This window comes from Polistes fuscatus, unplaced genomic scaffold (assembly GCF_010416935.1).
Source record: "Polistes fuscatus isolate 324 unplaced genomic scaffold, CU_Pfus_HIC Scaffold15, whole genome shotgun sequence".
In the NCBI taxonomy this organism is placed as follows: domain Eukaryota; kingdom Metazoa; phylum Arthropoda; class Insecta; order Hymenoptera; family Vespidae; genus Polistes; species Polistes fuscatus.
Window position 1 is genome coordinate 2,047,693 of NW_025113053.1, and position 15,534 is coordinate 2,063,226.

General features: G+C 32.1%; 1 protein-coding gene across 3 annotated transcripts in view; it reads right to left on the minus strand.

Annotated features, from left to right (window-relative positions):
* The window catches only part of LOC122514671 (ELKS/Rab6-interacting/CAST family member 1), a 78,192-nt gene that overhangs the window by 22,554 nt on the left and 40,104 nt on the right, over window positions 1-15,534 (minus strand). For 2 of the 3 annotated variants that reach the window (XM_043631608.1, XM_043631610.1), the window contains exons 3-5: window positions 15,193-15,289; window positions 13,561-13,616; window positions 3,029-4,030 (exon numbers count right to left, since the gene is read on the minus strand). In XM_043631608.1, coding sequence (XP_043487543.1) covers window positions 3,029-4,030; window positions 13,561-13,616; window positions 15,193-15,289 — 1,155 coding nt within the window. The remainder of the gene's footprint in view (window positions 1-3,028; window positions 4,031-13,560; window positions 13,617-15,192; window positions 15,290-15,534) is intronic. The other variant, XM_043631609.1, reaches the window with a different exon arrangement.

Here is a 15,534-nt window from a genome sequence, read left to right on the forward strand (position 1 = left end):
TTTTCGGTTCCCTCTTGTTCAGCTCGGCTCGACATTTCGGAATCTTGCTTATATTATTCCCCGCGTTTTTTAAATTTATATACATATATGTATATAATAGGGTGTATCCAAAAAAAAATAGTACAATCAGATGAGGAGACTGATTTGACGCATAAAAATAAGTCAACAATAAAAGAAATACAATTTGTTCGTTTGAGGGAGCTGTTTGTACAAAAAGGTTCAGTTACCAATCATGTTTATAATAATCATAGTTGTAATGAAAATGGAAAAGTAATGTTAATCTTGATTCCCCGAACGAAAAAATATTTTCTTTTGACTTATTTCGAGCTGTAAAATCACTCATAATGATCGCACCATTTGTTTCGATGCACCCTGTATATCATATATCATTTAAATATGATATATGATAAACGTATATGTATATATATATATATATGATATAATGTGTTTCCTTGAAAAGCGTGTGGAGTGATAGTAGTGCCACATTTGAAACCCGAATGACACTAACGAGAATTGAAAACCGATCGATGATCGCGAACACATGCTCAAAAGGCTAAAATACGAATAAATCTTCGATCGGTCTCTCTAGCGCGTTAATCTCTAAAAACGTACACATATATGTATATATATATAAATAATAATGAGTGTGTATATATATATACATATTAAAAATCGAAGAAAGGGTATTAATCGGGAATTTCCGTTATACTCGATTAATAATTCTACTAACATTTAAAAAAAGAATCGTCTCAAAAAATATAATTACTCTGGTATTATTATTTCCCGCCATTTTTAATATCGCCGATGGTCAGAAGAAGATTAAAGATTTGCTTTTATATATTTTTTTTATCTTTTTTCTTTTCTTTTTTTGTGTTCTTTCTTTCTTTCTCTCGACTGGGGGAAAATCTTCGGAGATTTAAAAAGTAAAAGTCAAATCGGATTAACGCTACGCGTCATCCCGTTTTTTTTCCTTGTACTATATACACATAAACATATCTAAACGCACTTACTATGTTTTCCTAGATCGTGCGTAATTGGTCGATACGAATCGACGAGATGTCAAAGTATTTATTTTTAGGCGTGTATTCCGACGATCATTTCTAAAAGTCCTAGTTTAAAAGTTCAAGGATCGTCGCAAAAATAAATGACGGTCTTATCATTGTTCTTTTTTATCTATCCGAGGTCAATAAATACGTCTTCCTCTCTCTCTCTCTCTCTTTCCCTTATTAACTTTCGATACACGTTTTAATATACACAACGAGTCGCAGCAGTATTCGTATTAATTTCCACTATAAATTTGAAGTCATTGATTTATCAATTATAATGCAAACCATCCAAATTCTTATTCGCGGAAACATATTTTAATGTTATTTCATTTTCAAAATGTGATATCAATTTGATCGAATAAGAAACAAAATTTATCGTTAAGGAAATATAATTTTACATAAATGATATAAAAAATTGAGATATAATAAATATATACAATAATTATTATTTTTGTGTAAATAATAATTATTAGAACACCAATAATTCTTTTTAATTCACCAATAATTTCTTTTTTTAGGACACCAATTTTTTCTTATCAAATCATATACAATTTTACTTCTATTATAATAATATGCTCTCTTTGAATAAAATTGATATCAATTTCAAATTCGAATAATCCTAGAATATGTATCCGCGTATGAGAATTAAGAAATATATTGTTTTACAAGAAAATATTGAGTATTTTAAATTGACAGCGAGGGTACGAATATTTCTGAGACTCGATGTATATAACATATATGTATATATACATCCATACATATACATACTTTGTACTCTTTCGAGGAGCTAATACTTTAATAGTTTAAAAAACGGAGATTAAGGATTTGTTCAATTCCATATTGCATTTTGTGATGTCATTCGTATAAATAATATATATATATAATATATGTGTATTTTTTTATGTATGCATTAGAGAAATAATCTCTACTCGTCGAAAAATCCGCCATTTTGTTCTTCTCATCGATTCGTAATGACACAGGCAACTTAGATTTTTTATTTTTTTTTTTCGGGAATTATTCGAAGGCTATAACGGCTATGAGGGTGGAAAGTTTAGGGGGGTCTAGTGATGGGAGGAATTGGAAGATAAGATTAGGAGGATCTGGGTTTTTATGGCGAAGACCCACGAGATGCTTCGATATCTGTGAAAGCGACGACGACGACGACGACAACGACGACGTCACGCAGCTTCTCGGCGATGCTCTTTCTCTCTCTCTCTTTCTGTTTCTTTTTCTTTCTTTCTTTCTTTCTTTTTATCATTTTCATTTTTTCTATATCTTTCTCTCTTTCTCTCTTCCTTCAGTTACCATCCCTTCTCTCTTATATTTCATTCATTTTTATTATACATATTCTATGTGTGTGTGTATATATAGAAAGAATATCATCAGATAGGCTCGATTGACTTAATTTTTGTTCGATAATTTTCCAGGCACTCTTCATTTTTTTTTGTTTGGGGGAGAGGGGGTTAAGTATTTATCCTAATGTGTATATTATCTGTTTTTTTTTCTTTCTTTCATTCTTTATATTAAATCCCCAATTTCACTCCGCGTCTCTTATTCCTTCTTGAATCCGATGAAACGAGAGACGAGCAGGCACGTTTATAATATATATATATATATAATGTATATATATATATTTGAAAATGTGTGTTTTAATTTTCTAGATCATGCTCCAGATGCTACTCAGTCGTCATCATCATCATCATCATCATCATCAACATCATCATCATCATCATGCTCCTCCGTAGATATTCGAAAGCCGAAGAGAAGAGGGGGTTTCGGGGGGAGCGAGCGGAAGCGCATGAGAGAGAACACACTCAGCGGACGTCGAAGATAAACGAAGATACGGTGTATGTTAGCCGTGTGGTAGCCAAGGTTCAAAGGTTATTCGAAAGGTGTCGTCCCAATTCCGCGCGGCCACACCTCTCACCTCCCTAGACGGCGTCGTTCTTTTCGATGCGCACGTTGTTGATGAAGAAACTTACTTGCCGTTTGAAGTTCAGGTCGTGTTTGTTGAAGGTGTGGGCATGTAGCGCCAAGGCACCCGCGGCCGCTGGCTCTATTTGCCTTAAGTGCTGCTGGATCTGATGTTGCTGTTGTTGCTGCAATAGATGCTGCTGATGTTGTTGTTGTTGCTGCTGTTGCTGCAGCTGTTGTTGTTGCTGCTGATGGAGATGATGATGATGGTGATGCTGATGATGGTGAAGTTGATGGGGATGAAGGTGATGATCGGAGTAACGATCGGTATAGGGATTGACCACGCCAGTGGTGGCGCCCGACGAGATACCGGCCAGGCACGAGGAACCGCCCCCAAGGACGCCGACCCCGCTGCTCCCGCTCAAGGTTCCACCTGTCGAACCGGCAAGCAACGGAGTGGTTAGTGCCGTGGACGACGAGTGACCGTACGGTACCAGGGAGGTCATCACGGACGGTCCCCTGGCCAGAGCCAACGTGCCGGACTGTTGCGAACCACCCAAGGGAGTCACCAATCCCTGTCGAGCTTGTTGCTCGATACCACTAACGCCACTTGCGACGTTCGATAAACCTAATTGTTGTTGCTGCATTTGCTGCTGCTGCTGCTGTTGTTGCTGTTGCTGCTGAAATTGTTGTTGAAGCTGTTGCATGCTACCACTGCCACTCGGGACAGCGGTGGCTTTTAGCAACTGCTCCCTTAATCTACCACCGCATTCCTTGATACGCAATAATTCCGCTTCCAAAAGTGCTATCTCCTTCTCCAAAGTTTGTATCCGGGCATCTTTCGTCTCCATGATGGCCGTCAGGGTGGTGCTACCGGGCACGCCGCCTGGAACCGCCACGCTACCTCCTAGGACAGTACCGCTGATTCCCGTACCCCCGCACGATACGCTACCTAGCCCTCCTAGTGCTCCTCCACCGGCGACCGGTGCACCAGACGACGCTGTCGACGCATACGCCAACTCCAACCTCGTTTGTAGCCCTTTCAGCGTCTCGTTCGTCTCTTTTAGCTCCTTTACAACAGAGGCAATGAAACAGAAGGGCACGATTACACTCCTCGTCGACCTAGCTGAGCCACGCTTTTAATGTTTTTTTTTTTTTTTTTTTTTTTTTTAATTATTTTATTTAAAAAGATTTGTTTTTTTTCTATTTTTTTTTTTTTTATTATTACTTTTACTTTTACTTTTGCAACTCCTCCTCGTACAGCGCCTGCGCTCATTCATATTTTATTTTTTTTTAGTCTTAACTCTAACTCTCTTTTAGTTTATCTATTATTTTATTTGTTTGTTCTAAATTTTTTACTTTTGTCTGTCTGTTTGTGCGGTATTTGTTGTTGTATAATTATACTTGTCGGTATCCGATTCATTTATTCGCTCCGGTGTCGAGTATATATATACTTGTATATTATATTATATTATATTTTATGTATATATATATATATCTATATATACATATATATATATGTATATACACATGTATATATGTTTGTTTAGATGAGATGATAGATATTTGTTGATTCGCGTTAGCTGGGTGCTCCACCGCTAAGGAAACGAGGCTGTCCGATCGTCTTGTCGTCCCTTTCCTGTTCTCTGTAATAAAGTTCGACCATTTATGTCGGCAGATTCACATAATCCTGGATATTTTTATCAACACTTTTCGGACAACCTCGAACAGAAGCGAACGTTGCACCGGTATAGCGTCCCGGTTGACGAAAGAAAAGCGACGTTTCGCCGAGCTTCCAATCATTCTTTTCATATTTTCAATATTCAATATCAATATTTAATAAATTTGTATTCTATTCCTTTTTTTCTCTCCGTATTTTTCATATATATATATTTTGTTCTCATTGTTTCCTTCTTTCTCTTCTCTCTCTCTCTCTCTCTTCTTCTCTCTCAATTTTAATTCGTCTCTTTCTTTCTTAACTCCTATTCTTCGAGGCGTTAAAGTTGTTTTTATATTTATTCTTGAACAAAATCTGTCGATTTTCACATTTATAACGTAGGTTTTTTTTTTTTTATCGAAATATTTATTTATTTATCGAATAAAATATATCCCCCAGAAAGATCATCGCGATTACGAAATCGATTGTGTTGTTCGAAAATTTGTCAAAATTGTTTCTTCCACTCTTTCTCTCCCTTTTGTCCTTTCTATCCCTCTCTCTCTCTTTGTTTCTTTATGTTATGCTGGCTGACGATCGAATTATTGATAAATTAACGCGGATCCTCTTCCTCGACGCCGGACGCCGGGCGCCGCCGCAGTTCTTTCGCCCACCGCGACGTACGGCCGACATCATTTTTTGTCCATCCATATTTTGCGCGCAGCGTTTCGATGATCATTTTTCTTTATCAATAAACATGTGTTACAGATAGATAAATAGATAGATAGATTAATCTTATCTATCCATAGAAATTTTGCTTTTCTTGCCTATCTATCTCGTTTTCTTATACAAAACATATTTTTTAATCATCATTATCATAGTTTCTTGTCATTGGGTACGTTAAACGAGTCTTATTAACATGCGTGGAAAACACATTAGCACTGTTTTATGTTTACTTAATATTGTTAATTATATTTGTTTGTTATTTTCCCCTTAAACCCCTATAAAATGATTGAAACTTTAATCAGAGGAAAATTCGGGTCAAGAGTTTTCCTTTCTTTGAACTAAACTCGAAACGCGCTCACATCTCACATGGACAAGATTTTCCGTCGACTGTAATGTTACGTGTAAGAAGATACGCATTCGCGAGTCTTGTGACAGTTTTTAAATGATTGCCATTGATTGATATTAATTGGTAGAATATTATTGAGATTTAGGTCATACGTCGAGAATACGCATCTGCTTGAGTTTTACGTGTGCTGAATCGTTTGCGTGCTCCTAAGACGATAAATCTTTTAATTAAAACAAGAAAACATTGTATTTGTAATTTAAATTATCTGATTTTGAATTATTATTAATCGTTTACAAATGTCACTCGTAATTTCGTATATTTCAAATTTAATATCATTTGTTTGTTAGAAAAATATCTCCGAAAGTTAATATTTGCAAAAAATATAAATAAAATATATTTATTACACGAGATATATTAATTATAATTTTATAATTGAAATAATATATATATATAAAGTATATTAACTTTTATATAATATTTCTTCATATATTTGTTATAACAATTTTTCTCAAAATTGAATAACAGAGAGCTAACAAACAATGTCCGATTTGAATAATAAACGAATGATTAATATAATAAAAAAGAAAAAACAAAAATATTAAAATAAGTATCACAGTAAATTTGGACGAAAATTTATACATATTAACAAGTCATAATAAATTTCAGTAACTGATGAAATCCCAATAAAGAGACGAAACGTCAAACTATCTATATTCAAATAAATATAAATAAAGTATATTTATACAGTATATTTATTACATTACACATATTTATTACGTTATATTCAAAAATAACGTTCAAGAATAATTTACAACCCGTCCAAATTTCCTCTGACACCTATTACAATATTTTAATTTCCGAACAAGGTAAAAAAATCGATCAAAAACATAGAAATGTTTGAAAAGTCATCGTAGGAGCAGCATACGCGAGAATGAAAATGATGTTAGATGCGATGATTAGAAGTGTAAGTAAATGGTAGAGGATAAGAGACAGTAGATTACGCGAGGAGAACGACGTCGTAAAATCGCATGACGCATCAGGTCGGATCCAAACAGTCGCAAAGTCCTCCCTTGGGCCTGGAATCGGGTTCCCTTGACTCGACTTGACGACTTTCGGACCGTCCCGTTGCTCGCGCATCGATAACGACGATCGGCGATGATAGTGGTAAGTCGTGATGGGCAAGAACGTGTCTGAGGCGTACAAGAACGAGAAGAGAGAGTATACAATAATTGGATATGTTACATTCAGCGAGATTCACAGTGGTGTTTTATTAAAATGATATTTAAGAGAAAAATGTTCAAGCTTGGTGCATCATACGTTTCATATAAATAAATATATATATGCGTGTATGCATATTTTTTGTATGTATTTTATGTTGGAACGTAATATGTACATGTAACGTTATCATACAATTATGTATATTTATTTTTTTGCATATATGTGTGAAATTAAAAAAAAAATAAGATAAATATAATTAACGAAAGCTGTACATATTTTTCTCGTTACGCGAAATTGATTTTTATAATTTATACATGTAATATAGATATAGATATCTTTTTTTTTTTTGTGAATTATAATAAAAAAAGGGAGACACATCGTAAAGATTTTTCTCTTATTTTTCTTTTTTTCGTAACGAGCCGAAAATATCGCGAAACAGCGACGAGAGACGAATTTTGCGTTTTAATATTTCAAAGATTTTGGATTTGTATTTTAATTAGTTTTTTTTACGTGAGATATATGGGTCACAGAAATTAAATATATAAATAGAATTATTATATATATATATGTGTGTGTGTATATTTTACATGAAAGAATCGTGTTCGAATAAATTTGATTTACGATTCGCAATGATAATCGTCGTTTTAATCAGGATAATGTCAATTTCACACAACTCGCGTGACTTTCGGCTCGAGTTTTCGCGAAAACATGATATACATACCGTGGCTTTCCCAAAGGTAAGATCTCTGGCAGGTGTGTAAATCGCTTAATATGTTTCCAAAGCGTTTATAGTATGTATTATATTAAATAGGATGGAATATGATCGTATACATGTATGTCAATAATGTATTATTTTTACGTTTTTATTGTGTCCTTTCTAAAATAGTGCTTGCGATGTTTTGTTTCGTGTTAAGAAAAAAAAAAGAAAGAAGAAATTGCGTAAAAAAAAAGTATTCCGCAATTTAGCCGATCGAAATTTGCATGAAATTGGATTAGAACGAACGAACGAACGGGGGGGGGGAGAGAAAAAAAAATTCGCCGCTTTTCGAAAAAGAATAAAAAGAAAAAGAAATATTCTCGCGTTTACCTAACTCATGAAAACTTCGTAACACGCGTTTAATTTTTTTATTATTGCTGTGCATACGAAAACAAAAAGAAAAAAAAAATGAATAAAAATGTTGGATGTGTTTTTCAGTGTACCTGTTAAAATCACGGTGTGTCGTAGGGGTTGTTCCTCTATTCATTGTTCTCTCCTGTATAAATCCTGATGGAATAAACGAAAATGACGATGGTGGTGATGGCGATCGATGGTGTGTCAAGATGTTGATGGTTGGTGATGGTGGTTGTGATGGTGATAGTTGTGATCGTGGTGGTGGTTACTGTAGTAGTAGTAGTAGTAGTAGTAATAGTAATAGTAATAGTAATAGTAGTAGTAGCAGTAGTAATAGTAGTAGTAATAGTTGTTTTTGTTAAACAGGGTGAGTGACGAAGGGGTGGATGCGGGCGGAATATTCCCCAGTGAGGGTTTGCTAACGTTTTTTTACCACCTACACATCCAAAGCAGCTCATTCCACGCATTCCAATCACAGCGCGCGCATGTCTTTTCGTTCGTTAAATCAATCTGCTTTTATTGTAATAAACGATAGTACTTTTTTTTTTTATAGATTTATTATATATACTTTGTAATTATTATTATTCTTTTTTTTCTTTTTTTTAATTTTTTTTTTTTAGAGTCCAAACATAAGTTTTGCTTTTCTCTATGATCAAATCGTATCCCCCCCCCTTTTCCGCGTCCTCGTCGTCGTCTCGTCCCGTGTCGTAATTTTTATTCTCTTTTTACTTTATTTCTGCTTTTTTTTTTTTTCTTTTTTTTTTTCTTTTTTTTTTATCTTCGTTTCGGTCAACAATTTTTTCCGATATCTTTTTTTTTTTTTTTGAAATATATATATATGTATAGATATATTTAGATCATACGCAAGATGCAAAAAGAGAGATAGACAAAGAGAAAAATCCTGTGGGTTTTGCGCACTGGACTTATGAGTTTTTGGGGGAGAGAAAAAAGGGCCTGGGTTTGGACCGGGAAATAAACGATTGGTGCTTTTCGTTTCGAACTTTTGTTTCTTTTTAAAATTTCGGTTTTGATCGTTTTTGACATACTTCGATATTTTTATCAAATTGACGAATAATTTTGGAAATTTTCTTTCACGCGTTATTATATTCTTTACGACCAATGTATTATTATTATTATTATTATTATTATTATTAAAAAGAAAAAAATATTTAAATAAGTACAACTCGTTTTCGAATTACTTTAACAAAAGAACATTGACATAATCTGTTCGTAAATTCAAATTTTCTACAAAAATAAATTCGAAAGAAAAAAATAATTAAAAATAAAAGATCGTTAATTTTAATTAGCATTATATTTGTTAAATTATTTAAAGAATATTTTTTAACTATAAAATATGTCGAGTTCATAGAAGTACGTCAATGTGAAATTTGAAGAAAATATTCCTTGGATTTGAAAGGATTATCAAGTAGGAAAAATATGAAAGAGGAATAGAAGAAGATAGAAGAAGAAGAAGAAGAAGAAGAAGAAGAAGAATTAGAATATATAAGTAAGATGATAAAGAAGAATATAAGAAGAGAAGGATTATTATAGGATATAGTGACACAATGCTCGTGCTACTACGATTTTAGCGCAATGAAGTGAACAATAATGAAGAGACAGGCCTGGTGCTTCGGTGCAAAGTTCGAACGTAATTTGAAATTACAAAATTCAAGTGATAGATATTTGATAATTGGCGCGTTCGTTAAATAATACACACACTCGTCACGGCTATGGTACATAATAATAATATACCTGAACAAACGTTTAAAAGAGACACGAGAAAGAGGAAGCGTACACCCCGTTGAGACATTGACGTTGTTTACGGTGCAGACAAATTTCAAAAAATAACACGTAAAGAATAACAAGAACAAAATAATACAAAATACATATATATAATATATATATATGTATTATAATATAATTATATAATAAAAATAATTATAATCAAATATAAATATAATTATATAATAATAAAAACATAAAGACATTTAATTGGATGACAGAAACGAGAGAGACAGAGAGAGAGAGAGATAGAAGGAATAAAAAATGAAATAAAATGAATTTGAAAGAAAATCCAATAATTTAAAATTAAACAAATTAATACGGCACTTGTAATAAATAAATAAATAATTATACGAAAATCGTGTGTCGAAGAACACGGTGCTATATATATCAGGCTCATGCTCGAAGTTTTATCCGAAGGTTTCTTCGAGTAGTTTAAGCATTTTTCTTTGTTTTTTTGTTTTTTTTTTCTGTCATTTCATATCAATCAGATTACTTTCTTTCGTAAAAGAAGTGATCATAGATGCCACGCAAGCAACGTAGACAGACGCGTTCTCATCTAAATCCTAGGAACTAATAGGCAATACACACACGCACACACACACACATACATAAAATATCATATGCGATAAGGATCAAATAGAAAATGGTAGATGCGACGTCGCTCCATCTTCCTTCGAAGTTTCTCTACGAATTCGGCTTGTTAATAAAAAACATTTGGTAATAATAATTAAACAAAAATCATATTAATATATAAATAATAATGAACAACATATATAATAATAATAATATAATAATAATATTAATAATTAACAATACAATAAAATCATCATCATCCTCATCATCATCATCATCATCATCATCATCATCATCATCATCATCCATCATCATCATCATCATCATCATCATCATTCGCCGCAATTGTCCTGCAATTTGTTTCTTTTTTCTTTTTTTTTCTTTGATACAGTACAAAGGGATGAATCAAGATGTAGATACTTTTATATTTTTCAATATTAATATACTCAAAATCTAACACACGACACGTTTAATTACTTCAATATTTCTAGAAAACTAATGAGACACAAGCTGATTTACAATACTACTGTACTATTTATTTTTGCCACTACTAATATAATTACCCACTGATCAAATTATTATTATCATCATCATCATCATCACGTATACATCCTAAATTACGATGATTATGTCTCTTGATCTAAATCGATGATCATTAGAGACACACACACACACATACTTTCATTACCAATTTCTCTGGTGCAAGAAAATAATTAAAATTGGCTATACAAATATGTGTGTGTGTGTGTGTGTGTGTCGGTAATGATCAATCGTCATGCACACGTCGCGTTCAAATTCTCGACTAATTCTACTAAATAATTTCTTTACGGGATTGTAATTGGGGAATATGAAAGAAAATTTGTTGTTTCTTTTTAAGAAATTTACCTTCTCCTAACGAAAAGAAAAAGGAAAATGAGAAAAATAAGAAGAGAAGAAGAAAAAAAAAAAAGAAACCCAAAAAAATATAGTCGCATATCGACGAGTACTCGTAAAATGATAGAGAAGGAGCGACTTCGCATATCAGTGTGCGGCAACAAAAAATGGGGTTGTCTAGAAAAAACGTGAAACGAGGCCAGACACTATGAGAGACGTGAATGGTGCCGGAGAAACACAGCTATGATTTCTTCTAGTATTAAGACAAGACGAATTACACGAAATTGCAGGGGCTATTATGTATATATGTATATATATATCTATATATATATATATATATATAGATATGTCAATGTAAGAGGCATTTAAAAAGAAGGGGGGCAGGGGCGAGAGAGGGGGTTAAGGTTTGTGACGATGCTCAAACGATTAACTAATGATGAGGTTTAACATATAATAGAGATGTACATATATGTCGTATAATATAACGTTATCGCTAATTGTGATTTAATGATAGCAGAACAACGGCAGTGGAAATTTCTAAAGAGAGGAAGCAATTGTATCCAGTTACCGTGCGATCGAGAATCCGTCAATTATTTCATTTTCAATTATAAATCTAACTTTACGTTTAAAATATAAGATATTCTTATATTTCTTTTTATTTTATTTTATTTAATTATTTAATATTATTTAATTTTATGTTTTTCTTTTTGGGGGGATGGGGGAGGGGAGAATTTATTCTTATCACTTCACTATTGGTAGTAATTTTATTAATTTTTTTTCTGTATTTCCCCCTCCCCCTTTCTTTGTAATTTTTTTTCTATATAATTATTATTACTAATAAATAATTTTGTCGTATCGTTTTTTTTTGTTCAAGTATATTAAAATTTATAATACTTTTTCTGAAATTGGCTTGCAAATTATTACCTTGAAGTGATAAGGATTTAAAATCGAAAATAAATAATCGATTATATGAATAAATAAAAAGAAGAAGAAAATTGTATCACGAATTCTCGAACACATATGGCAACGAGGTGTCTTGACAGTCGTGAAAATACGACCGCGTGAAAAGAATATAAGAGTATCACACATATATATATATGCTTGTGAAAGAGATATCGTGTGACAAAGTATGTGTACGTATACGTGCGCGTATATAGTTATTTATATATAAATATATATACATATTTATATATATTATATATATAATATACTATATATATGACCTGTAACCTCGAACGTGTATTACGAATCTCACGAAAAATAAGATAGTAATGTATAATATATTACACATAAATCACATAGTGTTGAATCGTTCGAGAAATACGAGTTTAACAAAAAAAAAAATAAATAAATAAATGAAAGGAAAAACGCGTATATATCCGGAGCGAAGATTCGAAAAGGATTTATCGATAGAAATAAAATAATCATTTAATATTATTTTCTTATAGTGTCTTATTTTTTTTTGTTTCAATATTTAGTATTGTCTTCATTTCCCTCTTCTTTGAGAATTCGAATCAGAAATAGATCTGCATATTATTATTATTATTATTATGTATTGGTTTGTCTCGTATGTATATGTTCTTCTTGTTTCTTTTTTTTTTTGTTAATTATACAATATGTATTGTTTTATATTTGTTATATTTTATATATATATATATAGAATTATAATTATTATTAATATATATATATTTTCTTTTATTTTCATGTTCCTCCCGTGAACTCGCGATATTAGTAATATTCAATTAGTATTACGATGGTTGTTGGGTTGTTACGAGTCTCAAGCGTGTGATATAACACGGGACAGAATTAAAGCCACTGGCAGCGCAATTGAACTTTTTCTACGTGCAAGCAACTACTACGTATTACAACATAGCGAAGATGTGATATCGCGCAAACGCGTGTTTCGATACTCTTATTATGAATAATTTTTTTTTTTTCTAAATATAATAGTATATACGTGTATATGTCTTTTTATCTTTCTCTCTCTCTCTCTCTCTCTCTCTCTCACTCTCTCTCTCTCTCTTCTTCTCAATTTCTCATTTTCTTCTTCTTTTTTATGTTTACATATACACGAATACACAGTACGTATTCAGACACGCGTTACGAGCGAGACACGATCGTTCGATCAAGTGAGAAAGTGATATGTATATAATATAATATTTATATAAATATATAAATATATATATATGTATATGTATATATAATATTTTATGTATATGTATATATATATATACGTATATATATGCATATATAATATTTATATACATATATGCATATGATATTATCCCGACATGTTTAGAAATAGTTTAAGGACCTGCTTCTGGGCCAACGACTGCATCTGCTGGAACATGATCCTTTCCTCCTCTTTTCCTGGAACAGTAGAAATCGAGAAAAAGCTCTTGGCGGATACAACTGTTGTTTACTGCGGAATCTTTATATTATTTATGAATATTTTTCAAATCATTTTTTCATATACTCGTTCTCTCGATCCTCTCGTCTAAAAATTATTTGACTTTTTCCCTATTAATTTTATCCTTACTACCTAATTAATTATTACATTACTTTAATAGTTTCTTTTTTTTTATCTAACGTTTGAATTCCGGTGGACAATACGACGTTGGAGTTGTTTAAATTTATTTGAAAAAAAAAAGAAAAATAATAATAACAATAATGATAATGAATAAATTAATTAAAAATGTCGGTAATAACGCACAAGTTTTGTGCGGAATATTTTGTTTGTGGGATATAAAAGCGTGACTTAAACAAAAAAAAAAAAAAAAGGAAATGACGGTGACTTTAAAACGACTTTCAAATGCATTTCCGTGGTTGTAAAAGTTCGACATAATGGAAGAGACTCGTAATCTGGGCCAGTAGGGGAAAAATCCAGGACGTTAGCGCAGCAGCCGTATCCCAGAGCACATCTCCAACGTCTAAATCCACGTCCCAGATTCGGCGCACGCGTTACTTCCTGACGGTGTCGCTATTGCCCTACATACAAACTTCCTCCTCTTTCCCAAAACTTATGTTTTTTTTCTTTCTTTTTTTTTTAAACATTCGCAACAATATTCGATTTATTTATTTTTTCGTGAAATTGCATACGTCAGAAAATAAAATGTTCGAAAAGTAAAAAAGAAAATTTTGTTTGGTCCAGTTTTCAACTTTTGCAAATATTGAATTTGGTATTGATATTTTTTTGTTCTCGTTTCAAAATTTAGTTTATTTCACATTTCTCTCGATTAATGCGTCGATTCGAGAAGCTTTTATCGTTGTTTCATTATTTATTAAACGAACGTACAACAAACAATTTGTTTTGGCACGTACGCATAACACGTGTGATACAAAGCGTTGTTCACTTACGAAGCACAATCGACGAATTTTCGTATTATATTTTTATTCTTGCTTTCTTTTTTTTTGCTTTGTTAATCAACAATAGTCATCGAAGTACACGCGTGAGTTAGATTTCGGATCTCGTTCGCGAACGGAGTCTCGTGTATTTTTTCTCTCTGCCAGTATCGCTTTTATTTTTTGTGTCACTTTGCATTAGCGTAGCGTTTAATGTATTTAATTAAAATAGATTACACAGTCGGCCTTGTGCGTGGATGCGCGAGATGATGAAGAAGGAGATAGCACGCGATGATGACATTTTTTTCTCTGACGATGAACGCTCGTAGCTAGCATTTTTTCTTTTTTTTTTTTTTTCTTTAATAGTCTCGTTAAAACAGTTGTGTTACGTGAGAAACGAGATGAATAATTATTATATATATATATTCTTGAAAGATTTCTTTTTTATATAAATATATATATTTATACGAGAGTTTATCATTTTTTTTTGTTTGTTCTGAATGAGTAACGCGAATCATCGATTCACACAACTACAGGAGCAACAACAACGACAACAGGAAGGAATAATGAAATAACAAATGAAATATTCAAAATTCAGCCTCACCCATCCCTTTGTTTTGGAGCATCTCGAGAAGTTTCTTGATACTTTCATCGCGAGCTTGCAACGTTTGCTTTTGCGTTTCTATTCTTAATTCCAATTCCTGTAATCAGAAATGAACAATCATAATTAATTCTTATGGTTTTTTTTTATATTTTTTTTTTTATAAATTTTTACTGAATATTAATATAAAAAGTAATAGTAAATATATACACGAATTTTGATGTATGCATCATAATTTCGTATCGAATAATCCTTAAAATTCATTTTATTATACATTATGTATTATATTTTTAACAAATATATTTTAAACAAAATATTTTTACAAATAATAATATAATATACAAA